At 46.0% G+C, this 27,516-nt stretch overlaps 1 protein-coding gene across 1 annotated transcript in view; it reads right to left on the reverse strand.

Moving 5' to 3' along the window:
* Positions 1 to 27,516, reverse strand: part of LOC137420687 (F-box only protein 41-like) — a 168,841-nt gene that overhangs the window by 24,796 nt on the left and 116,529 nt on the right. Inside the window, exons 11-13 of the mRNA XM_068105963.2 lie at positions 15,428 to 15,546; positions 5,337 to 5,495; positions 5,088 to 5,203 (exon numbers count right to left, since the gene is read on the reverse strand). Of these exons, the coding sequence (XP_067962064.1) occupies positions 5,088 to 5,203; positions 5,337 to 5,495; positions 15,428 to 15,546 (394 nt within the window). The remainder of the gene's footprint in view (positions 1 to 5,087; positions 5,204 to 5,336; positions 5,496 to 15,427; positions 15,547 to 27,516) is intronic.

A 27,516-nucleotide genomic window follows, 5' to 3' on the forward strand; every position in this document is an offset into this window, starting at 1 on the left:
GCTCATCTATTCAGCGCAGTGGTTTAACTAATGACTAGCAATGTTACGAGTGGAAACATTTAACGAGCTGAGTTTGGGAGCTTGCTGGAGCTCAAAACAAGATGATCAAGTTCGACCGAATTCGCAAAGACAATACATTTTCAAATAAAGAAAGCATTTCATAAACAATAACAACAATAGAACAAAACAACAGATGCTAGTTTTACACTTCGAAACGCTTTGTTGTTTTAAGCGATCTCCTTTCTTTGCACAAAAGTGTCCAGGCAGCACGCCGCGATATTGTGAGGTTGCAGTGAAGCTTGGTAACTGATAGAGCTCCAATTGCTCTCTGTTCACCGACAGCGCTGCGCACACTTCTAATTGTCCCAGGTCCCCTGCTGGCAACAGACGGGCAATTTGCTTGGACAGCACAAGTTTCATCCACACGACGATTCCGACCCTCTTCACCACACACGTGCACCCTTTGTTGGGCCTTTGGGCCGCTCATCCATCTCGGCACTTGCTACATCAGCTGTTTGTTTCTTTGAACGCAACATTTCCTGTTGGACCACTTTGCGTGTTACCATGTGATGGATCGACTTTAAAGATACTGAAATGTTGCCGACATTGTTCAATCAACGCCTCTCTTTATGTAACGAGCAGACAACTGCTCCCGGCCTTGTCTTTTCTCGGTTTCTCTTGTTGCCAGGGTTTGGAGCACACGGGCACACGCGCAACTTCTACATTTCATCAAGAGTCACTCACAACATTCTATCTCCATACACCCGCACCGGTTTCAGCACCGAAAGACATGATGGATGGACAAGCTTCTCGATGTTTCCGTAGCTGGTTAAAGACAGAGCGTTGATGGCTCGTAACCTCAGGGACCGCTTTTAATCAACGTCCGAGTGAATGCTCGAGGATTGTGGTTCAATTTGGGATTTTTTGTTTTACAAAATTGCACTGATCAAAGCAATCACAGGATAATGTGTTTTCTGGACGTTAGCTGTGACAAGGTAGAGCCACCGCTATAGAGCAACCATCTCCAATAAGGTCATGACTACGTGCAATAAGTGACACGTGACCATTAGTCGAGTGACCAGGTGACAGGCGACCATGAATAAGTGATACGTGGCCTATAGGCAACCTGGGCGTTAGATCATGTGACCATTTCTGAAACCAATTAGTCACGTGATCTGACACACAGGTGGCTGGTCACTGTATAAAATAGAGTTCAGTCGGTAATTAAATAACATTTGCTAATAAGGCATGATGCTCAGGTTGGACACTAATTATTGGCACATATCCATGCGTTTTTATTTGATAATGGGAAATAAAATCTATTATTATTATTATTATTATTATTATTATTATTATTATTACTCAATTTCTGGACAATGTGCTGAAATGACCTGACTAAATCAGCGTTTGAGGACAAAACCAAAAAGAAACATGTGAGCGTGAAGTTCACCTGAAATCCACATACGATGAAACTAGAAGCACCGAGCCGGAAGGTAATGGGATCATTTTGATTGAAATAAATATCTACTCATTTAGCAATTACTGGAACAAATCTCAGCTGAATATATTTCATCTTCTGTAATTTCGATGCAGTGTATTCTGGGAAATACCGATCCCTGGATTTGATTTTTTTTTTCTCCAAATTTTGGTTCAGACTTGGAGGGATAGGTAGCCTAGTAGAGGTAAGCGTAGTTGTCCTTGAAGCATCTAAACCAGGTTATAATCTCAACTCGTAGCTATAAACTCACCCCAGTGATTCGTGTGTAGGGGGTGATACATCAATGAGAAAAAGTTTCCCTCAGGAGAACGTCAAACTGGGTTTCTTGTCAGCTGACATTAATTAGTGGATGTTAAAGATCCCTCGGTGGCCTTCTCGGAGAGTAGAAGAGCTATCGCCGACACCCTTTACAGATCCCATATTCCTGCCACCTTCAGTCGAATATCCTGCATCTGAGTGGTGACACATGCAGAGTTTCAAACCCCAGCTCAAGAAACTGCTTCTGCAGAACCGGCGCTCTAACGAGTGTGGTATATGAATGGAAAAAAGGTCCAGTAGGGTCCAGTAGGTTTGACTAAATGTACCCGGGGGCCGTGGGAGAGTTGAGGAGGAGGGGGTGGTTCGGGCATCTACGCTGCTGATGAATTGTGATCCAGCTGGCAAAAAAAAGAAGATTAATGTTCTGTCGAGGTTGCTGGTTATTTGCCAATTCCTCCATGTAACCTCAAGCTCTCGGTGCAAAAAACACGCTTTATAATCGAGGCAAAAACATGAAGAATCTCAGCCCAATTGGGTTACACACAAGCAAATGCAAGCCAATAAAAAGGATTCCCAAGACTAGATAAGATTTCTCATGTCAGGCAAGTTTTTGCCCCAAAAAATAGTTTCCTTGGAATTCGCAAAGCGGAAGAGTGAGGGCATGTGGCTGGCTTTAGCAAAAACATAATGTTCTTGTCTGGCACATGCCTTTCGTTAAAATGGCAGCTCATAAATGACCTCGATGGTTCTCGGTTGGCTCACTGGCCTGAGCTTGGGCACTGTATTCCAGCGAATGGATATCCAAAACCGAGGTCCTGCTGTGATGAACGGCAAGGACGAGCAGCACCTACTTTCATGTTGAGGAGGATAGTACATTGAAAGAATGGAGACGAACATGTGCATCTATCGCATGTAAAGACAAGGATATTTGGTTACACCATCTTTCAAAATGGTTATTTCAATGTCGATGTGGATTACAAGTCAGATCCTCTGGCCATTTAATACCTCGCGTAATGTCCCATTTTCCAAGGAGTCATGCACGAGTGTTTATTACCTCCGCAACCGAAGGTTTTCATCACTGTTTGCTTGTTTGTGAGCAGGATATCTGAAAAAGATATGGAATGATTCGGCCGAAACTTGCTGGACTGGTTGGGTATGTGACAAGGAAGATTCCATTAGATTTTGGTGGAACATCCGGATCCAGATACGAGAATTTCTCGGCTAAAGTGATGGGGCCAAAAAATGACATGTAGCACGAAATCTCAAAAAGTTGTGGACTGATTATGACAAAACTTGGTGGATGGGTTGGTTCGGTGACGAGGACAAAACGATCCAGATCCGGCCTATCAGTGGGATACAAAACGTAAACTGTTTGACCTGGCAGAGGTATTCACTCCACCAAGTGCCGTTCTAGTTGTGTAGCGAAATATGGCGGAATTGGTGATTTCCCCAAACACCTCTCCATATGCCCCAGATGTAGTCCTCCTCTTCCCTTATCATACTCCAATTTCTGCCAAAACTAGTTCTCTTCTTACCCTGCTCCTCCCAAACCATCCTGCCATAATTACTCCCGCCAGGGAGTAATGCATTCACTCGTGTCCGTGTGTGTGTGTGTTCGTGTGTGTGTGTTCATGTGTTTGTGAACAAGATATCTGGAAAAGTTCTAAACGGATTTGGATGAAAGTTGGTGGGATGATTGCCCTTGGGATAAGGAAGAATTGATTAGATTTTGGTGAAGCTCAGGATATTATTCCGGATCCAGGAATGTTTTGAAGGATTGTTTACCATTGGAAGATAGGGCTCATTTTTTAAAAACATTATCGTCTATATATTCTATATTTAACATTGTGATATGAAAATAGTTTTCATATTTGTTGTAAATGTAGTTTAAACTCGTGGTTATGCGTTGAGCAGTGTATTTTGTTAGCAGCGTCGTCTTCAAGGTTCTTTTTTTTTTTCTTTCTTTCTAATAAAGACATATTCTGTCATTTTAAAACCACCAAAGTGTCCATTAGGTTTCCCCGTTTCATAAAATGTATTGTTTGATACGTATAATGCTTTAAACTGCTTTTTTTTGTTTGTTTGTTTTTTACCTCAGAAATAGATTTCAACATTTACCTCAGCGAATGTCAATCGCGGTGTCAGTATTTGATGAACTTATAAAGACTTAGGTGACTTATAAGTGTGACCAGCATGTGCACGGGATTCTTCCCAGAAGAATGAGTGGTCGCATTAGCTGCTTGTTCGACTTAAAATGAGCGAGTTTTGTTTTCACGTTTGGGCCAGTTTTACATGTTGTATCCCTAAAGAATGAAACGAACGTTTTCCTGGCTTACAATTTTATTTGAAGTCACACGTGCCTCAAAATACACTCACTTATATAGAATTGAACGCTGAATCCGAAAATGTAAGTGAAATTGCCTTGTTTTGTTTAAACATTATCTTCTGTATATTCTAAATATATATCTGTGCAGTGTCTGTCTTGTGTTGTCTTGTCTTGTGTTATCACTGAACTACTCCCTCAAACTTTTGTGAAATCGTACTATTCCAACTTTACCCACGGCGGGAGTATGCGCTCGACTGAGTGGCGTTCTAGTTTCTCTCTATTATCCTCTATTCCCAATTACAGTTTGAAATTTTCAACCCTCCTTCCACCATGTCCACCTCCTCTGTACATAATAAATATAGGGCCCCATAATGACATAAGACGTCCTCACAAAAGCAGATGCTACCATTGTTTAATACGTTGGATATGGGATTATAGGGAACTATTTGCATTGTTCTTTTCAGATTTTGTGATCATTGCTGCCAAGACTAGACAAGATTTCTCATCTCAGGCAAGTTTTTGCCCCAAAAAAATAGTTTCCTCGGAATTCGCAAAGTGGAAGAGTGAGGGCAATGCCCGCTCCATTCCCGGTTATAATCAATCTGGTTACATGAGTTGCTCCTTAACATCAACTGCATAATCCAACTTTATGTCATGAGCGAGTTAACGCACCATGTTTGGACTTTTTCTATTATGCAGTGCCACCTGCTGGCAGATGTAGTGTTTATCCGAATGTAGGAAGGGTTGAACGGAGAATCAAACAGCTGTAAAGTATACTGCTGGCCAATCCCACCCTTCCACTTCCTCTCGACGTCTCAATGGAGTTGCAAATACAAATTAATCTTAGTTCTAACTTTCCTCCTTTTGAGAATTCAAACAAACATGATGGCACACCAAATGACGTAACATTCACTGAATATGGCCAAACAAGTTTTAATCCATCTCACTCTGGCATATTGGGCAATAACCTGCATCTACAACACACACAGCGAGCGCAACCCTTACCTGTAGTTTGCTTATGAGTTGCTCATACAAGCGCTGGCTCAACAGGCTCTCCACATCTTCAAAGTAATCTGAAATACCCACGTGCACTAGGATGGATTTCAAAAGTGGGCAGCAAGCTGACCGGCAGTTGAATGACAAGGGATTGAAATTGGGAAGAAGGCAGAGAGTACGAGGGTCAATGGGCGAGATGCATACCACATAGGGTTTCTAGGATAAGAAAACTTCATCAACATCTGGCTTTATGCTTACCTGCAAAGTGCTGGAGTGCACGAGGAGTTACAGGGGTGAAAACAAAGGCCAAAACCTCCAGCCTCCGCAGGCCCCAGTTACATATCATCTCAGCTACTCCACATCCCACCTCCTTGACGTGGTCGAGCTCCAGCGCGCGAAGCTCAGGGCAGCTTCGTGCTACACGACATATACAATGCCAAAGGTCAAAACATGGCTTCATCTGACAAAAGGCCCAAAAGATTCTTTGCAAACAATTGTGATGAAAACAGTTCTTGAAGGACCTATTTATTATGGATGCAAATATGGCGGAAAATTAACCCTTAACCACGTCCCCCTTGCACTGACCACTCTGAAACCCCTCTATCCCTACCCATACAATGTATACAGTGGAAATTTGTCACCACAATTTCATGCCATATTGCAAGAGCATTCTCTGCATTCATGAAAGCTTCTTCTTCTTTAGTTTTCAACCCATGGCTGCAGGTGGCATAATCTGCTGGGAGCACAGCTGTGCTGCTTATGTAGTGTCCACTATAGGTTAGAGCAGGACTTTGTAATTGTGCCAGTGAAAGCTCGCCTACTCTTTGTGAAGGACACAATGGTATCTTTGACGTCCACCAACTAATGTCAGCAGGAGGGACGTCCAGTTTAACGTCCACCCAAGGGACGGCACCCACATTGATGTATTTTCTTGCCTGCGAAGCACCAGGATGACAGTATATAGCCGGGCCGGTAATAAAATCCAGGCTAGATAGCTCAAAGGTGAGTGTGCGTAACTCTAGAAGAGGTATTCCTCATTTCATTAAGATGGGAGAAAAAAAACAACAACTTACAGATCTACAATATGTACAACAAAGCCTGCTTTAAACCCCCTCCAGTCTTTTTCCTTCAAACAAAAAGCATTCCCAAATCCCAACTCTAGTGCCATCCCGAATGTCAAAATAATAAAAAAATACGGATTATAATTAATTTTTTTAGGTGCATATTTCTAGGATTACGGAAGATCATTTCTAGGAACCTATCAACTCAGGCATTCCGATTATGGCCAAGATTATGGAAGAAACGTCGCATACCTAAACAAATACCAATACCCTTAATACACTTGCATTGGTCCCATGTTTATGTTTTGTTGTATGTGGACTTAGGCTTCTCTCGTTCCAAAAACTGATCATCATTGAAAAAAAAAAAAGAAAGATGAAAAACAGAAATATATATATATATATATATATATATATATATATATATATATATATATATATATTGTGAGAAAACCCCGGTGAAACCACCTTTGTTCTCACCCAAATGAGTGCCCCGCCCACAACGTGACGTAACCTGCTGGGAGCCTCACGCGATTGGGAGGCGATTCGGCACGTGATTGGTGGAGGGGTCAGAGAGCGCGGTCGCCATCTGATGCGACGCACACGGCTCGAAGGCTCCGAGTGGGAAATATCATAAAAGGGTTTTCCTTGAAGCCTCCGGACAGCCGAGTTGGGCTGGTCGAATACCGTTCTGTATTTTACGAGCGAGTCACTCCAGAAGAGAACGAGTGATTCCCGGCTTCGTGTTGGAGCTACTGGCCGACCGTTCCTGGCGGCCTTGTGCGGTATTCCATCCTGGTATCCTCCGAGTCCCGGAGCCCGTCGATTGGAGCCGCGAGTGATCTTACCTGCGTCCTGTTGGAGCGTCTGTGCCGACAGTTCCTGCCGGCTGGTGCAGCATATTACCTTTTGTTACCTTTCATGGTTTTTGTGATCGAGCCAATAAATAATCGTGCCTTACCCCTAGAAGGCCGATTAAGACACAATTGTGTTTATTGCGTCTCTTTTGGTTCACTACGTGGATTACTTGAAGCCCGGACATTTACGTCCGTATTCCGTGCTGGGATACATTCCACAGACGGGATCGCGACAAATGGGTTGCTCGTCCTAGGATCATTCAAGTAAGAGCCATTCGATTGAGACGGGAATTCTGCAGTGGACGACATCTTCTGGCATCTGTTCATCGCCTTCTCACCAGCGGACGCCGTCTGGGAGGAACTTTCTCGCCGTAGGACGCTGTCTTGGGCAGAGAAGTGAATAGCCTCGGATCCCTCCAAACAACCGACAAAGAATAAGCGAATAGCCTCGGATCCCTCCAAACAACCGAAAAAAAAAAAAAACGTGAGTATTTGTACGTGGTATTTTTCTCATTGGCAATTTGATGTGCGGGTGATATTGCGTAGTTGTGTCGTATTTCCCCAACAGAGCGTTGTGTTTGAGCGTTGTGTTGAGGTTGTGTTTTGTGCCTGGTCGTATGATAACTCGTAGCCAAGCTATGTCGACCAGGGAAGTGAGAGTTCAACCTGATCATGTTGACAGTCACGTGGGTGGCGAGGTGAGCGACGCAAGCAGCCTTGACCCGGTCACTCAACCCGAGATGTTAGGAAGCGATTCCATCATGACTAAATGCATGCGTTCGCCCTTCTGGACCGGGCTGACTCCGGTTCAACAACTTGACATGTATAACAGGGAGAATGACAGGGCAGAGGCAGAGCGTGCTGCGGCAGCAGAGAGAGAGCATGCGGCAGCAGAGAGAGAGCATGCGGCAGCAGAGAGAGAGCGTGAGAGAGAGAGAGAGCGTGCGGCAGCAGCAGAGGGAGAGCGTGCAGCAGCAGAGAGAGAGCATGCGGCAGCAGAGAGAGAGCGTGCGGCAGCAGCAGAGGGAGAGCGTGCGGCAGCAGCGAGAGAGCATGCGGCAGCAGAAGCTGAACGCGTCAGAGAGCATGAGTTGCGAATGTTGACTGAACGACTGCGGGCAGAGGGGTCTGCTGCAAGAGTCCCGGAAACTGTTCATGTTCGTTTGCCGGACTGGACGGGAGACACGAAGCCAGAAGCGTATCTGGAGATGGCGGAGAAGTTGTTGGCTGCCGGTGGCATTGATGAGAGCTTGTGGGTCGGCCATCTTGTGAGCCATCTATCTGAGAAGGCGAGGGAGGTATATGCGAGGATGGCAACCGAGGACGCAAACAAATACAGGGCATTGAAGGCCGAGATTTTGAATGCCTATGCGGTGTCCGCATGTATTTATAGGAGAAATTTTTTCAGCTGGACTCGTGAGTCCAGTCAAACCTATGAGGAACATTCGCGGGCCTTGTTGGAACAGCTGCAGAGATGGTTCAAGGGGAGCAAGGTGGAGTTACCTCAAGCGGTTGCGGAACTCCTGGTGCGTTACCGTATCGATCAACAGCTTCCGCCTGACTTAGCATTGTTTCTTGTCGACAAAGACACTGTTTCCTTGGCAGACTGCGTCAACCTTATTGATAAACATGTTTTGGCGTGCAAAATGCTGCAAGTCACGCAGTCGCGTCGTAAGACGGAGGATCATGCGATCAAGCCCGCCCCCCGTCTGCCCGGCGGCTGGATTGAGGGGAAGGGTTCTCCGAGGCCCTCCACTGGTGGCGGTCGCGAGCTGCAGGCCAGGGCACGGTCCTGGTGCGATTTCTGCAAACGCGTGGGGCACGGTGGAGACCGCTGCTTCTCTAACCCCGCTAGTCCGGCCTACCGAGGCAACCCTGCTGTTAAACCGGAGGAAGGTCAGTGGAGGCCATCAATTGAGCCCTCGCACCCGACGGTGGCATCGGTGACAGAGGTCACTGCCCCCGAGGCTAATGCCATTCATCCGTTGTATCAGGATTATTCAGGGACAGCCTTAGTGGGCGGCCCTGATTCGATGCTGAAGTTTAAGGCCCAATACCTTCGGGATACTGGGGCGACACTGTGTGTTCTCCGGGCGGGGGTAGTTCCGGCCTCTCAGATGCGCTATACCGGCGAGTATATCATCCTTCGGGGCATTAACCAGGTTCCTGGCCGGTACCCCCTTGCCCTCCTCGAGGTCCGGAGTGACATTTTTACAGGTCCAATGACCTGTGCGGTGGTACCCTACTACCCGGTACCCGGGGTCTCCTTGTTGATTGGCAATGATGCCATGGCCAGGGAGGAGTCATTGACTCTGACCTGTGGGGTGGTCACTAGATCCCAGAGTAAACAGGCGGAGGGAGTGGCGGAGTCCGACATATCGTCACTCTGGCCCGAGGAGCCTAGCGCCTCGACTCCAGTTCCCGATGGTGACGTTGCGTCAGCTGAAGCCCATCCGAGCCTCCCGTCAAGCCAACCTCAGGTGCCGTGTTCCTCAGGGACCGCTTCCGCCTGTAACCCAGGGACCCCAGCTACGTGTTCGCCGGTCGGCAAATCCGGGGAGGAGAATCAGTCCTCCAAGGCGGTTAGCGACCTCAGTTCTGGGGCGGAAGTTACTCCCGCATTGCCTGCGGTAACCAGTTTAGTGGAGGATCAGCACCTCGATCCCACCCTTGCCATCCTCTGGGAAATGGGAGAAGACTCCGAGCCGGAACGAACAGGTTTTTATGTGAATGGTGCAGGTGTGCTGATGCAGAAGTATTCCCCAAAGAACATGTCCTCCACCCAGACGTGGAAGGTCCGACACCGAGTTGTCGTACCAGGGAGGCATCGTCAGTCAGTCATGCAATTGGCCCATGACAATATTTCCTCGGGTCATGTCGGAGCTGCCAAGACCTTAGCCAAGGTCAAGAATCAGTTCATATGGCCCGCCATGTCGCGAGACATCAAGCGCTATTGCGCTAGCTGTCCCATTTGTCAACGACTCGGAAAAGGAGTGAAGGTTTTCAAGGCACCCCTAAAGCCCCTCCCCGTGGTCAGTCAGCCTTTCCAGTTTGTGGCCGCTGATTTTGTCGGACCTTTGCCCAAAACTAGTTCCGGGAAACGCTATTTGCTCACGGTCATATGTCAAGCTACCAAGTATGCAGAGGCTTATCCCTTGGAGCAAGCTGACTCCGCCCATGCCGTAGAGTCTCTCAAGGATTTGTTTAGTCGGCATGGCCTTCCGACTAAATTCCTTACGGATCGAGGCAGTGTGTTCTTGTCGGAAGTATTTGAAGGATTCCTGACCGAGCTAGGGGTTCAGCACCTGACCACCAGTCCGTACCGTCCTGAATGCAACGGCGCCTGTGAGCGGTTCAATGGGACTTTCAAATCAATGATCAAGGCGGTGACGGAGCAAGTAGGTGGTGAGTGGGATCAGGTGATTCCCTGGCTCTTGTTTGCATACCGGAGTGCCCCACATCGGAGTACCGGGTATTCTCCGTTTTTCTTGTTGTATGGTAGAGAGCCCCGAGGGCCCTTGCACCTCCTTTTTGAACGTTGGGTGGAATCCCCGCCGTCCACTGAACGTTCTCTTCCAGACCACATCCACGAGACTTGCTCAAGGATCCACGAGGCCTTGAAGGCTGCCGGTATCAGCCTGGCGGATCAAGCCGTGGAGCGGAAGCTCCGTTACGACCGGAAGGCGAAGGCGGTGAGTTTCAAGGCTGGCGATCCGGTTTTGGTCCACCTGCCCCATGCCGGACGGCCCATGGTAACCTCTTATCAGGGGCCTTATCTTATCCGTGAGAAGGTCGGGAGCCATACTTACGTGGTGGACATGCCAGATAAGCGGATAAAAAAACGCATCACCCATGTCAACGCGTTGAAGCCATGGGTGGGGCGGCCGCACACGATCGCCCTAATAGGTGCCGCGGAGCACAGCCGCGACCTCTTAGGTGACGGAGGCAACGCAGGATGCCTCCCGGAGTATATTACTCCAACTCCCCTCGAGGTGTCCTATGACCCAACCCAATATTGGGTGGATCAACGACCCGCGGAGGATCAGTTGCCGCAGTTGGAGCCTTTGACTCAGCCACAGAGAAAAGATATGCAGGTGTTGTTTCGGGGCTATCCTAGTCTGTTCTCTGGCGGGATTGGAACCATGAAGGGTGTCCTCCATAACATCGACACCGGTGACCACCCGCCCATACGTCAATCATTCTACCGTGTGTCCCCGGCGAAAACTGCCGTCATGAGACAAGAAGTCTCCAAGATGTTGGATTTGCGTGTCTGCCGACCCAGCAACAGTGAGTGGGCCTCTCCGCTCATTTTAGTCAAGAAAGCCGACGCCACGTGGCGACCTTGCGTCGATTACCGTCGCCTCAACAACGTATCAAAAGGGGATTCGTACCCGCTACCCCGTCTTGACGACCTGGTTGATCGTCTAGGGACCGCGAGTTTCATCTCTGTCCTTGATGCCATGAAGGGCTACTGGCAAATCCAGCTCACAGATCGGGCGCGTGAGGTCAGTGCCTTCTGCACGTCGTTTGGCCACTTTGAGTTCATGGTTATGCCGTTTGGAGTCAGAGGTGGCCCGGCCACCTTCCAGCGAGCCATTAACCGGGTTCTCGCTGGGCTCGACGACTTCGCCGTGGCCTACATCGACGACATCGCCGTGTTCTCCCACACGTGGGAAGACCACGTTAAGCACCTCCAGGCCGTCTTTTCACGACTATCGGAGCATAACGTGACTCTCAACGCCGTCAAATGCCATATGGGGCGCGGCCGAGTGAAGTACCTCGGTTATGAAGTGGGCAGTGGGCAATTAGCTCCGGTCAAGGCCAAAGTGGAGGCCTTAGTGGATTTCCCGCCGCCCGCCACCAAAAAGGATCTCAGACGATTCTTGGGAGTCACCGGTTTCTACCGACGGTTCATTCCGCGGTTCTCGGAAATCGCTGCCCCCTTAACCAACCTTCTCCGTGGCAGTAAGAAGGGATCCATATCTCTTCTGTGGACCTCAGAGTGCGACGCGGCGTTCGATGCGCTGAAGAGAAGCCTTGCAAACCGACCGGTTCTAAAGGCACCCGATTTCTCCGTGCCGTTCCAAATTTTCACCGATGCATCCGATCTCGGGATCTCAGCTGTGCTCACGCAAAACGAGGATGAGGTTGTGAAACCCGTCATCTACTACTCGCGCAAACTGTTGCCCAGGGAGCGGAACTACAGTACCGTGGAGAAGGAGCTCCTCGCTATCATGGCGGCAATCCAGGTATTCGCTGTCTACATTGGCCATGGACCTATCACCATCTACAGCGACCACCACCCGCTCGGTTGGCTCAGCCACGCCAAAACCTCCAACCAGCGTATCCTGCGCTGGGCGCTTCTCCTGTCCGAATACGACCTCACAGTCAAACACGTGAAGGGAGTGGAGAACAGACTAGCTGACCTCCTTAGTCGCCACCTAGTAGATAAGGAGCCCCAAGGTTAAGCGGGGCCCACGGGCGGAGAGGGGATACCGATTGTAGTGTTCCTCCATTCCTCCCGAAAGAGACTTGCTCCTCGGTCCGTTTCCCTCCTGTAAATGTCTCCCCCCCTTGAGTTTGGCCCCTTGCCTCTCTATTGTGCTTTGTGTGAAGGGTAACTCTTGTGGGGTAGATAGTAATGTGGTGTTTGGTGTTTAATATTGTGTGTGAAAAAAAAAAAAAAAAAAAAAAAAAACTTGGTCATTGTTAACCTACCTGTTAACCTGTTGCCTGTTAATTGCCTGTTGCGTTAATAATTGCGCTATTGTGTGGCGCTATTGCGTTGCGTTGTATTGTTGCGTTGTTGCGTTATTGTTGTTAATAAGTGTTAGTAATTGTTAATTGCGTTAATTGCCTGTTAGCAATTACCGCCATCATCTTGCCATGTGATTTGCACCTACTACAAATACTGGTTTTAAAAACGCCGTCTATTCGACGGGGTTTTTACTTAGGGGGGGAGGACTGTGAGAAAACCCCGGTGAAACCACCTTTGTTCTCACCCAAATGAGTGCCCCGCCCACAACGTGACGTAACCTGCTGGGAGCCTCACGCGATTGGGAGGCGATTCGGCACGTGATTGGTGGAGGGGTCAGAGAGCGCGGTCGCCATCTGATGCGACGCACACGGCTATATATATATATATATAATTATATATATTTCAAGACAGTGTATACTAATAATCCTACTATTAATTTGCAATTGGTCACTGGCTTTAACACAAATACAAATTTCTATTACGGGCGCGAGGCATCAAAAAAGCTACATATATCGAAAGTTTCAAATGGAGCAGCTCATCTCCAATAAAGCATTTAAATTGCATCAGATGTGGCAATTAATGCGAATTGTTACTCCCAGATTGCCGGCTCGATGACAGAAGACACCATTTGCGTTTTTGCCTCCCACATCCCTACCCGTTTAGAATCCCGTGCGGGCACACGCAACTTGATAGTAATAATAATAGTAGCTCCCTTCAAAGGAACTTCAATGTAGGAAGAAGCCATCAGGCCTATCAAGCCTACACAATGTTTGCCTTCTCAAGTTGAGCTTTGTAGCATAAATTGGGAGACTCAACGATGGGTTTGACGCAATGGTCTCATGTTCAAAAAGGATCTTAGGATCTCTTAACATCCTCAAGAGAGTGGTAGGCATTGAGCCATTCAATTTTTCCATTTAATAGGACGGCATTTTACAGTCCTCCACATGTAAAGCGGGAATATAGTTTGTAGTTGGATTTTTCTCTATCGGAAATGAAATCCAGAATGGACAACTCAAACAACTAGAACGGCACTCGGTAGAGTGCATACCTCCGCCAGGCTCAACAGTTTACGTTTTGCGTCCCACTGATCGGCTGGATCTGGATTCGGACCTGAACCAAAATCTAATCAGCTTGTTCTTGTCACCGAACCAACTCGTCCACCAAGTTACGTCCGAATCCGTCCATAACTGTTTGAGATATTGTTCTATATATAGTTTTTTGCGTTATCACTTAATGGTAAAAAATCACGTGAAAAAATTCTCTGATCCTGATCCGGATTCGAATCTTCACCAAAATTAAATCATTTCGTCCTTGTCACACACCTTACCTAACCACCAAGTTTCGTCTGAATCCGTCCACAACTTTTTGAGACATTGCACTATACATCGTTTTAGGCCCTATCACTCAGTGGTGAAGGATCACTAAAAACCTGCTGGTATCCAGATCCGGATCCGGATCTTCCCCAAAATCTAATGATTTCGTCCATGTCACATTCCCAACCTCTCCACCAAATTCCGTCCAAATCCGTCCACAAATTTTTGATATATCCCATTCATAAACAGACAGACCAATAGAAAAACAAATGAAAAATCGGTCAGAGACCGAGGACTTGCCAAAATGTACTTTTTTATCGGCCATTTTGGATCATTAAAAGTAAATAATGACCTCTGCCAAAGTTCAAACGACGTGGGTTTAATCTCTACATGAGAGAATTCCACATAGCTATTTGGGCGGTGTATAAGCTAACAGATCGCTGTCTCCATCGATCTTGCCAAGGCCGTAACACCTATCGGCTCAAAATCCTTTTAACTGTTGACTTGGTAGTTTTTACAATGAAGGAAACAAGTATCGGGAGTACATACGACATAGCGATTGTGAATGTGACAGCTTTGAGGCGTCTTTCACTTCGCCTCAAAGTGACGGCTAGCACCAACATGGCGGCTGTAAGATTATTGTTGAAATTCCAAAGATACTGTTTAGATTTTGATGATTTGCGTGTGATATGATTTAACGGATGTTTATATAAATCGTTTAAAATAAAAAAGCCTTCAATTTCTGATATTTTGCCTTTTCATTTGGGCCTCCCAATTGAAGCCCCGCCCGTAGGGTGGGTACCGCTGCTAGTTAGCAAAAAACGATTTTCACGTTTTGGGTGACCTTGAGCTTGACCTTGGGCCTAGAGAGTTAAAAATTGGGCACAGTCTGTTCCAGGGCAAGGCAAATATGTGTGTAAAGTATGGCGATGTTATGTGCAACGATGTAGATGTAGTACTGCGCACAAACAGACAGACAGACAAACCAACCAACCAACATACTTGCCGGAATTTATCCGGCAAGTAACAAACAGACAGGGGTGAAAACATAACCTCCATCCATGTTCGGTGGCAGAGGTAACTTTGCTAGTCCTAACACGAGTCCTACCTCTGCCCTTTCAATTCACTATGTGGGAATACACACACACAAAGAGAGAACACCATGAAGCCCAAACAGTGACGATTATGACAGAAAGGATTGTTCCAATTACAGCGTCAGATCAAAATTACAGTTCCAGATTAATCCGTACAGAATGATCTCAAAACAAGTTTTCATCACGACGATACATCATGCACTATTGTAATCCAACATTATTTGTAAATGGTGATATAGAGGTATCGAAAATGTACTGTAGTTGCAGACCGATCGCTGCCAATCCCTCTGCATCACAGCCGGGACCACCGACTCCAAGGCCCTGCAGGTTGGGAAAGCAACGGCCGATCATGCGCAGCGTGGTTTTCATCGACGTGCTGTCCTGTTGGCTGCGGGGTCAAAGGAGGGAACAGAATGAGCTCATCTAGGCCTACATGCGATGAATTTTTAATGTCAAGTTCTCTTTGCCAGAATCACAGGCATCCTGATATCAACAGGGTAAAATCGGAATAGGCCTCATTATACAAAACTGACCCCAAAACATCAAAAGAAAAGGCTTGCCAAGAAAGGAATTGTAGAATTTCATGCAAGACAGGAAGAGGCCACATTTGGCATGTGAAACCCATCCCAGTACTCCTACATAGCACAAGTGGTGCATACAATGTTGGCCAAAGTACAGGCACACAACGGTCTACTATTTTTGAATGATAGCATGCAACCTTCCATTTTAAATATGGAAGGGACAGTCCATGTTATGTTTACATCCGAAGGGCAGTGCCGTGAGATGCAACTCCCTCTGCTGGCACTGAAACGTAACCCGCATTTACTCTATGAAATTATGGTAATTACATTTATGCAAAAAATTTACAAAATCCAAAGCCATCAATGGCAAACCCATGTTGAGCACGAGGTTATGCCAGACTACCACGATGACACAACATGAATTCGGAATTTTTAGACAACTTGAACTTGCAATTCATTCTTGTCCTTTTTTTTGCCCGTTTCATAACTTCGACGTTGAATGTGTACGATTATCACTTAATTTGAAAATACAAGGTGTACCTCCCCAAAGAGTCGTGCGAAGGCAGGAGCACTACTTGAAATGAAATCCAACAGCCTTACTGTGGATCCAATGGCTCACAATACCACGGAGCCTTTCATCAGGCCTGCACTTGTGCCTTGAAGATTGCACAAACTGTGTGCAAATCACTGTTGCGTGACATGGATCGACCACAAGTGACGCTTTTGGTGAAATGGTCAATCAAGATTACAAATGCGCGCCCGTTAGTTACCCTGTCAGTTAACATCGGGGGGAAAAAGGCAGGTCAGGTCGGTGGTCTCCTGTCTACTACTGCCTCCTTTCTGGTATTGCACCCTCTGACTATTCCGTGCTGTGTCCCCTTCCTGGTTTCAGCAGTGTGCATGCGGTCTGCCAGTAACCCCTTGCCGGTGATCACTGCTCACCTCCACTCATCCATTGCCCTTTTTTCCCCCACCAGTGGAATCAACTTCCACATTTCTTCAATCTCATTCTTCCCTCCAGGGCTTCAAGACAGTTGTTCACCGCCATCTCAGATCATCCCCCAATCTAAAGCCATGATGTTTTCTACCTCCATTAACGCTCCCCAATCCCACCTCTTTCCAAGTGTCCAGTTTTTCCTTCTGGAGATTTTGTGGCTGCATCCATCTTGTTCACCCCCAAGTGTCCTCCCTTGGCCATCATTCTTAATAATCATCACTTATTTCTCCAAGTCTCTCGATATTTTGTCAGCAACTTTGCACTCCTTTAACAAGTGGGTGAATGCATTTTAACCCACATGCGAGAGGAGGTGGCCTTGCAGTTCTAAGAAGGATAGACAGGTCCATTGGTGGAATGGTAAAGGACACAGGTGGGGTAAGGCGGCATGGGACAGCTTGCACCGTCCATATGGTTGAGAAGACTCTTTAACCTCTGCCAATGTATTCAAGCTATGTTGTATTGTACAAAAGTGGTACAAATTCCAGGAGTCTGAGGCCCCTTCTGTGTTGTGGGATCAGGAAACAAGTGCCACACTGGTCATTGCCACATGGAACCTGACTCACAACAAGCATCTGCGACACACCATCTTGTCTCTGGCCCAAACAAGCAGAGCTGCAGAGGTAGCTAGGACACTTACTCATCAAAATGCATAAGCTCTTGCAGCTTTTGCAGACTGACAAGGGTGCACCGACTGTACGGCACCAAAGCAACCATGGTGGAACAATAGCTACCACTAGCTTTGTATATCAGATGATGAATGCATAAAATTGCTTTGTGTATCAGATGATGAATGCAGAAAATTGAGCATGCAATTTTCTAGTACCAATAACACTGCAGTACTACTGATCCTATATGGAGCTGTTATTAGGAGCAGGATCTGCCTTCACCAGGCTGCACAAATCTGAAAGATCTTACACTTGTAAAAATCCCGAAGCATGTCATCTAAATCATGGCGGACAGTGTATGGTCACCAAAGTAATAAACATTCTGTTATCCACAAACGAAATAAGCTGTTTCTTAAAGACTTTAATTTACAGGAACAGTTTATATAGAATGGAGGCCCACACTCTTGACAGAGCATCAGGGTGCCCATAACATTTTATCAATGTTTCTGTAGCTGACAACCAATCCCAGACAGATAATCACTCCATTGCAGAGTCGAAAATTTTCTGCTGTGAGGCCAAGGGAATCGAACGACTCAAATCTACAACATTGAGGGCAATGTAGCAAGCCATTACCCACTCCATCACCAAGCCACTCCGTGGGGTTTTAAGGCTAGCAAAAAGTATACACGACAGCACAACCTCTGGCTCTGACGTGGGGGGAGGGGGGAGGGGGAGAGGATATAAGGGGGTGCCAATGTGGGGGCTCTGGCACCACCATTGGGGGAGGGGGTTCTGGTGCCAACATCGGAAGAGGGGGTCCCAGCATCGACATTGAGGGGGGAGGGGAGGAGGGTTCCAGCACTGATATGGTTGCATGGGGGGGGGGGCTCCGGCACTGACATGGGGGGGAGGGGGCGGCACTAAAATGGGGGAGGGGTCCGGCACTGACATGGGGGAGGGGTCCGGCACTGACATGGGGGAGGGGAGTCTGGAACTCATGTGGGGGATCCGGCACCGGCGTTCCGGCACCGGCGTTGGGGAGGGGGGGAGTTCCGATGCCAACGTGAGGGCGGTGCTCTGCCACAGACATAGAGATGGAGCTCCGGCACCGACATGGGGGGGGGGGGGTGGGGGGCTATGGCTCCGTTGCTGCAGTGTCTGATGCTGTGTAGCAGTGTAGTGTACTTCAGGGCTCGCAGAAGAGCTTAGAGGTATGCGCTATCACCTTTAAACTGTCTACCTTGGGTTTGAATATCGGCCCAGCTATAAACTGTCACCCGGGTGTTTTACATGGAGAACGATGCAAAAGAGTGTGTGCTGTGCATCGGAAGGATGTTAAACCAAAGAAGCTGCGGTACTGCGGCGTTGCTGCACGTTAAAGATCTCATGGCACCTTTCGCAAAGAGTGAGAGTTATCACCGACACCCTGAACGAATTACAAATTCCAGCCACCTTCATTCGAATGTCTTACCTGGCCACCCGGTTCCAGAAAGACTTCGACCAGAGCAATTCCTCCCTGCCGACCCAAAATACGGTGATAATAATTGTGACAGTTAAAGAAGAAGAGTCCATGGGAGTGACATTGAGGATAAGTCCTGAACTGTTCTCGTAAAAGTCCATGGAAGGACAGTCCATGGAAGAAGTGACAGTCCATGGAAAGTGACATAACAGTCCATGGAAGAGTCCATGGGTGTGACATTGAGGATAAGTTCTCAACTGTTCTCATAACAGTCCATGGAATGGAGAGACCCCTATGGACTGTTATTCCGTGGAGTGACTGAGGCTAAGGAGGGGCTCAATGGCTCAGCATCTCAAACAGCCAATCTCCAATGGCTCAGCATCTCAAACAGCCTCTGACAGTCTCGCCTTGCACCAGCCTTCTCGTGACGGGATGGTTCTCACTAATGGGTGTAGAAGTGAAAGGCGAATCACTGGAGTCTTAAAACCAGTTGCTGTGGGCAGATGGAGCTCGTTATCCTTGGTAGGGAGCTCGTCTAGGAGAAGAACTGAATCCCAATCTTCCGCTGCCTTGTGGTTCAGATTTTGAAACCAAAGTCCAAGAGTTTATCAGGGTAAAGGCAGCACCCCCTTTTTAAAAGACGGTGGTCGTTGCATGCGTTAACCCGTGGGCCACCCGAGGGAAAGGTGTATGACCACATTTTAGACTCTCAATCAGGGTTACATGAAGCCATGGGAGCAGATGGTGGATGGCAATGCAGGCAGCTGGCACATATTGCCAGTAATGGCTGCATGGCCTTGATGCTTGGCAGAGGATGCTCTTAGGGAGAACAATGGCGAGGATCACTCGTCTGGTATAGACACTGCCCAAAACAAGGCAATGGAAAACCACGTTTGTACATGCCAAGAATAAAGTGAATGCACCAGATGAGGACCTCTCAATTCCCGCTCCTCCTCCAAGTTTGCTCTGCCAGAAATTCAGGAAGCAGCGCAGGATAGGGATGTTTGGAGAAATCTGATCACTAATGTCATAAAAATCTGATCACTAACCCTAACCCTAACCCTAACAACCCTAACCCTAACCCTAACCCTAACCCTAACCCTAACCCTAACAACCCTAACTTAACGGAACTAGATAACCATAAAGAAGAAGTGTATGCAGTGCACTGCAGCTTGTGAAAAGGATAATTTTGAACAAGGCCTCCAAAACAGTGCACAAAATAGAACAATGAAGCCATACTCTGTTAAGGAGTATGAAAGCATTAAACATCAATATAATTAACACAAACAAGGAAAAAACACAAAAGCTCATCCATGAGACTTGCTTATGGAATAAAAACAAAATACACACTGGAAACAGATATACATGTACCAGATGATCACAGTTGATATTTTCGATTCAGGAGTGCAGTTATGCTTTTATGGGTCCAGATTTGGGATTTTGGGCAAGTTTGGTGATTTAGCCATTTTTCCTGCTCCCTCACAAATCAATTGCAACGCCAATATTACGATCTCCCCTCCCATGTTGGATCTTTCATAAAAAGGCTTCGAAGAGATGCAGCTTCCGTGCTGCCAGGCATCGGAATGGCATTGGGCCTGAACTCCAATACTTACATTAGCAAAATAATCGCAGAAAATAGTATATTGTCCTAATTACAGCCCTTGTTAAAGTTAATAACTTATGGAAATTTATCCTGTTATATGAGAGACTGGAAAACCACTTGGGAAAAACACCCGGTCCAAGTGATAAACACACAGCTGAAATAAAAGAGAATATACAACATGTCATAGACATCGAGTATTTTATCATGCTGACATGTCCAAAATAATAATAATAATTTCAATATTGATAAGTGTCCGTGAGAATCATATTCCATTTTTGAGCTCACTATTGATATGAACACCAACAACAATGACTTCCCCACAATAACCAAGTGTGTGCAACAGATTGCTATAAATGACAGCACAAAGGTGTTCAATATCCTTTGCTCACACACAGCAAAGTGTGTGACATTTCATTTCACCATTTCACCACAAAGCTCACAAATGCCAACAATGATGAAAAAATAGGGCCAATGCCCCTGGGCTCACCTGGTAGAACCAGGGAACCACTGGTACGTGTGGGTGTCAATTATATGTAATGGTGAAGAAAGTAAATATCTATTTTGTGAAGCAAACCCCTGATTTTCTTAATGCCGTAAACAAACTTTGGTAGATCATGGGTGATGAAGGATGTGTTCAAGTTTCATCAAAATTCTGTGTGTATTTTTGGAGAAGTTCTGAGTGTTTGCATACCACTTGACGGACTCCGCACAATGCTAATACCTCACCTTACCAATTTTTGTTCCATGTGTGTTAAAAATGGATGAGAAATTAAGCTTTGCTTCAGCTGTGATATTCAGGGCATTAGGGGGCCTGTTGAGCAGCTTTTGCATACACTCACTCACACCAAATTTACAGCAGTTTGATTCAAGAAACTTTCCATACAGTCATGCATATACAATATGTGGAGCTAAGAGCATATAAAACAAGTACAAAAAGTTTTAATTAAAACAAAAGCCGCGTCGATGTTACACAATGCCTAGATGCAGCTGTGCCTATAACGTCGATGTTATAGGCACAGGACATTCCTATTGATTCGATTACTTGATGTTATTTTTGTGCAAAGTGAAAATATATCTCGGCAATTTCCCGTGTGTGGCGACGAATTTTTAATATATCTCGGCATTTTCCCGTCTGTTATTTCAGGCGGTGTATGACTGACCATGCCGCGATTTAAAAAATATATATCTCGGCAATTTCCCGTGTGTGGCGACACGTGAACGAAGCTATGCTCCTCTCTCCACATTATTGTGACGACGTATAAATTAAATATTTCATCGTGACGATTGTCATCAAATGGACGAATTTTTAATATATCTCGGCATTTTCCCGTCTGTTATTTCGGGCGGTGTATGACTGACCATGCCGCGATTTAAACAAAATATATATATCTCGGCATTTTCCCGTCTCTTATTTCGGGCGGTGTATGACTGACCATGCCGCGATTTAAAAAAAAAAAAATCTCAATGGACTTGAAGTTACAGGCCTTTGAGAATTCATTTCGTTCTATAAAGGGCAACTTTCATCGGATTTTCTTCCCGTTTTTTTTCAACCGAGTCTAAAACTATGTTAGCGACTGTGAAAAATGAAATGATATATCGAATTTGATTTGAAATAAAACTGTGTGAGAGAGGAAGACACCACGGGCCTACAAAACAGGCCTCAAAGCTATGCAAGTTAATAAAATGGTGGATATTTGTTTATATGAAGGCTCTCCCAGATGGGTGGAGCTATGGTTCCCAGAATGGGTGGAGCTTTGAGGTTTTGTCTTCTCTGCAAGAACAAGAAGAACAAGAAGAAGAACAACAACAACAACAGCAGAGGGCACTCTATGAGCAGCGTCTGCGACGCGGCTAAAAAAAGTTATATTAATTTTTTCGTATTAAAAATTTGCTGTTTCAGATCATCTTATATATATATATATATATATATATATATATATATATATATATATATATATATATATATATATATATATATATATATATATATACAGACTTGGCATTTAATATGGAATTTTTTTTTTTGTGGGGGCGAACTTACTTTTCAAAATGACTTAGAACCAAAAGGTTCATTGGAATTATGTTGAAATTATTCTAGATTTTGTTAATGTGACCTTTAAAAGAAACAAAAACCACATTTTTACATTTCGAAGCAGATAAATTGATCCTTGAAAGTGATGTAAACTGATATCGAACTCAATTCACGGACAGTAGTGTTAAACTTCTGTACGTTTTCCAGAAGTATCTCTTTATTTTGCACATTAGCCCAAAAATTTTTCAACAAAAACAAAAGCTAAATTATGACTGGGATTAAGGACAGTAAAATTACAGTTCAGTACTTCGTGTAACCCCCAGGAGCATTCAGGAGAGCACGTAACGTCGAGGCATGCTGTTCACGAGATTTGCCAAGGTTTGGACAGGAATCGCTTGCCATGCAGTGACAATAGCCTGCTGCAATTCACGCACAGGGGTCGGCTGCTGGTCCAAGTGGTCGATTTGACGCGTTAATTCTGCCCACAAGTTCTCTATCGGATTCATATCCGGGGACATGGCAGGCCACTCCATATGCTCTACACCACGGTCAACAAGAAAGTGTTGGATCATGCGAGCACGATGAGGCCGTGCATTGCCATCTTGGAAGACAAAGTTTCCTCGAAAGGCTGAACGAGCAAATGGAAGCAATGTTTCTTCCAGAATGGCCCTGTACTTGAACTGGTTCAGGTTTCCATTCAGAACAACCAGGTCAGTTTTGCCCCCTGCATGAAAAGCAGCCCAGACGGTCACCCCACCACCTCCAGCTTGGACTCTTGGCACTATACAATCTTTGTTGTAGGCTTCATGCACTTGTCTGCGCACTTGGACGCGGCCATCTTGACAATAGACCAGGAATCTAGACTCGTCACTGAAGATCACGTGATTCCAGTGTCCTGGCTGCCATTGACGGTGCTCTCTGGCCCACTGCAATCGGCGCTGGCAGTGTTGTCTGGTCAGGCATGGCTTTCTCAGGGGACGCCTGGCACGATAGCCTGCTTGAACCAGTCGTTGGTTGACTAGCCTTCTGAATACAGGCACATTTGTCAGTTGCTGCCACTCAGCCCTAAGCCGATTAGCTGACTTGGTACGGCCATTGCGGACTAACCGGTGCAGCTGGCGATCATCCCTCCTTGTGGTTCTGTGGGGACGTCCTGGCCTCGGTATTGGAGTAGGGACACCCCTCTGAGCATTTCGTTTCAGGATCTTTGACACCTGACCTTGAGTGATGCCATACTGCCGAGCAATAGCATGCTGTTTCATGCCAGAATTTCGTAAAGCAACCACTCCATGACAAACAGCATTGTCAAGTTGACGGGCCATATCCAGAGGAAGCGGCAATAACTTTTGTAGACGTGCAGCAGTTGTTTTCCACGAATACAGAATGCAACAACCCTTATATACCTGATTGTGAAGCCAATCGTCAAATGTACCTGTCCTTACATTTTATCACGCCACCTGTGATATAATCCTGTTATTGACTTCTTGCTGCGAAAGACAATCAGTGACATGGTTCTTTCAACAAAGACATCACCGAAGGGTAAAACAAACACACCAGATTGATATACTGAGATCAGAAAGTAAACCCAAGTCAAGAAAAAAAAAATTCCATTTTAAATGCCAAGTCTGTATGTATATATATATATATATATACAGTGGAACCTTGACTTACGAGTGCCCCAACTTACGAGTTTTTCGAGATACGAGTCGTCGCTCGGGCGGTTTATTGCTTTGAGATGCGAGCCGAGATCCGAGTTACGAGCTTTCGCCACCCGGTCACGTGGTTATCTTGCCGTGCAAGTACAGTATCTCTGTCGTATAGCGCTGCATTTTTGTTTTCGCATTTTGGTTATTTCGAGTTTACGCCGCCAGGTGGGTTCTGGTCACGTGGTTATCTTGCCGTGCAAGTACAGTACGTATCTCTGTCGTATAGCGCTGCATTTTTGTTTTCGCATTTTGGTTATTTCGAGTTTACGCCGCCAGGTGGGTTCTGGTCACGTGGTTATCTTGCCGTGCAAGTACAGTACGTATCTCTGTCGTATAGCGCTGCATTTTTGTTTTCGCATTTTGGTTATTTCGGAAAATTTCTTCGTTTTAACCATGGGGCCTAAGAAAGTGAGTGGCAAGTGCAGTGCTGAGAAGAAGAAGAGGATGATGTGCTTGGATATAAAACACGCAATCGTCGAAAAACATGAGCGAGGTGTCGAGGAGGACGTATATAACGGCAGAGGAGAAGAGCATGCCAGGCCACAACTTGTGGATATAAAACACGCAATCGTCGTGTTTTATATAAAACTTGTGCTTGGATATAAAACACGCAATCGTCGAAAAACATGAGCGAGGTGCCGAGGAGGACGTATATAACGGCAGAGGAGAAGAGCATGCCAGGCCACAACTTGTTCAGACTGCCGGCGATAGCTCGCCTTCTCTTTGTGGAAAACACGGTGAGATCCTTAACATCCAACAACTAATGGGACGCAAACGGGGCGCCCAGTTTAGCGGTACACCCATTGATGAATCACCCTGCCTGTGATTCACCCATGACAGGTTATAGCTGGGTCGGGATTCAAACCCAGGCTGGACAGTTTAGACTTTAGAGTCAAGTGTGCGTACCTCCAGTCCAGGCCATCCTGCCAACTTGTATGCTGCATACAGGTGAAATATAAAGCGCGAGATATTTTTATATATACTGTATATTAAAAAAAAAATTGGTGTGGTTTTTGGCGGGCTGGAACGGATTAATAGCATTTCAATGCATTTTAATGGGGAAATTTGATTTGAGATACAAGCAATTTGAGTTACGAGCTCGGTCACGGAACGAATTAAACTCGTAAGTCAAGGTTCCACTGTATATATATAATATTATATATCTACATATATATACATGTGTATTATATAACTACATATACACTACATGACCAAAATTATGCGGACACCCCTTCTAATTAGTGGATTCGGCTGTTTCAGCCACACCTATTGCTGACAGGTATATAAAATCAAGTACACAGCCATGCAATCTCCATAGACAAACATTAGCAGTATAGCAGTATAGCAGTACAGCAGTATAGCAGTACAGCAGTATAGCAGTACAGCAGTATAGTATTAGCATTAGTAGAATGGGCCGCACTGAAGAGCTCAGTGACTTTCAACGTGGCACCGTCATAGGATGCCACCTTTCCAACAAGTCAGTTCGTCAAATTCCTGCCCTGCTCGAGCTGCCCCGGTCAACTGTAAGTGCTGTTATTGTGAAGTGGAGACGTCTAGGAGCAACAACAGCTCAGCCACGAAGTGGTAGGCCACACAAGCTCACAGAATGGGACGCCCGAGTGCTGAAGTGCGTAGCGGGTAAAAATCGTCTGTCCTCGGTTTCAACACTCACTACCGAGTTCCAAACTGCCTCTGGAAGCAACGGCAGCACAACAAGTGTTCGTCGGGAGCTTCATGAAATGTGTTTCCATGGCCAAGCAGCCGCACACAAGCCTAAGATCACCATACTCAATGCCATGCGTCAGCTAGAGTGGTGTAAAGGGCGCCGCCATTGGACTCTGGCAGTGGAAGCGCGTTCTCTGGAGTGTTGAATCACGCTTCACCATCTGGCAGTCCGATGGACGAATCTGGGTTTGGCATATGCCAGGAGAATGCTACCTTCCCGAATGCATAGTGCTAGATGTAAGGTTTAGTGGAGGAGGCATAATGGTCTGGGGCTGTTTTTCATGGTTCGGGCCCTTAGTTCCAGTGAAGGGAAATCTTAACGCTATAGCATACAATGACATTCTAATCAACTGTGTGTTTCCAACTTTGTGGCAACAGTTTGGGGAAGGCCCTTTCCTGTTTCAGCATGACAATGCCCCCGTGCACAAAGAGAAGTCCATACAGAAATGCTTTGTCGAGATCGGTGTGGAAGATCTTGACTGGCCTGCACAGAGCCCTGACCTCAACCCCATCGAACACAATGTTCCAACATCTAGTGGAAAGCCTTCCCAGAAGAGTGGAGGCTGTTATAGCAGCAAAGGGGGGACCAACTCGATATTAATGCCCATGATTTTGGAATGAGATGTTCGGGTGTCCGCATACTTTTGATCATGAAGTGTATATGTGGCCTACATAAGTATTGGGACAGTGAAGTCAAATTTGTTATTATTGTTATTTACTCAAGAAATGTAGATTTCAGATCTAATATGAGGCAAAGGTACAGGAGGTCAGCTTTCCTTTCTTGGTATTTGTATGTATACTGTACATGTTTTACCAATGTAGAACAATTGCACTTTTTACGTTCAGTCCCCCCATTTTAGGTAAGTATAAGTATTGGAACAGATGACTGTCTGGTGCTTCTTGTTGCTCAGGTGTTTCTTGTTGCATTGACCATTCACACATAAAAGAGCTGTGAATGTCTCATCTTGGTTTCAGCCTTTGCTTTTGCCTTTGGAGTCAGTAGACATAAACCAACATGAAGACCAGAGAACTGTCTATGAAAAAAAAGCAAACAATTTGGAAGCTAAAAGAGCAGAAGAATTCAACGAGAACCATAGCAGTTGTGGTGAAGTTTCATTGAAATTGTGTATGAAGTTTCAGAGAAAAGAGAAAATACCTATTTTGGGGGGCAACCTCCCAGTAGACCCCTCACAGCCCGATTTTTTTTTTATGCTGTGAACAAACTTTTGTACAACACGGGTGATTAAGTTTGCAGTCAAGTTTCATCAGAATTGCGTGTGTTTATTCGGAGAAAAAAGCAAATACCTATTTTGGGGGACAACTCTCCCAAACACCCTCTCAGTACCTGATTCTTTTTAATGCCGTGAACAAACTTTGGTACATCACAGGTGATGAAGGTTGTGGTCAAGTTTCATTGAAATTGTGTGTGTAGTTTCACAGAGGAAAACAAATATCTATTTTGGGGTTCAAACCTGGACCCATTTTGACCCCCATAGCCCCCTTTAAACAAACCCACTTTGACCCCCCATAGACCCCTTTAAACTTCGATTTTCTTAATGCTGAGAACAAACTTTGGTCCCTCACGGGGGATGAAGGTTGCGGTCAAGTTTCATCGAAACGTTGTGTGTAGTTTCAGAGAAAAAAGCAAATTCCTAATTTAGGGGGTCAAACCTGGATGCACTTTGACCCCCGGTAGACCCCGATTTTTAA

Source organism: Myxine glutinosa, chromosome 2, assembly GCF_964187855.1.
Source record: "Myxine glutinosa chromosome 2, kmMyxGlut1.1, whole genome shotgun sequence".
Lineage (NCBI taxonomy): Eukaryota > Metazoa > Chordata > Myxini > Myxiniformes > Myxinidae > Myxine > Myxine glutinosa.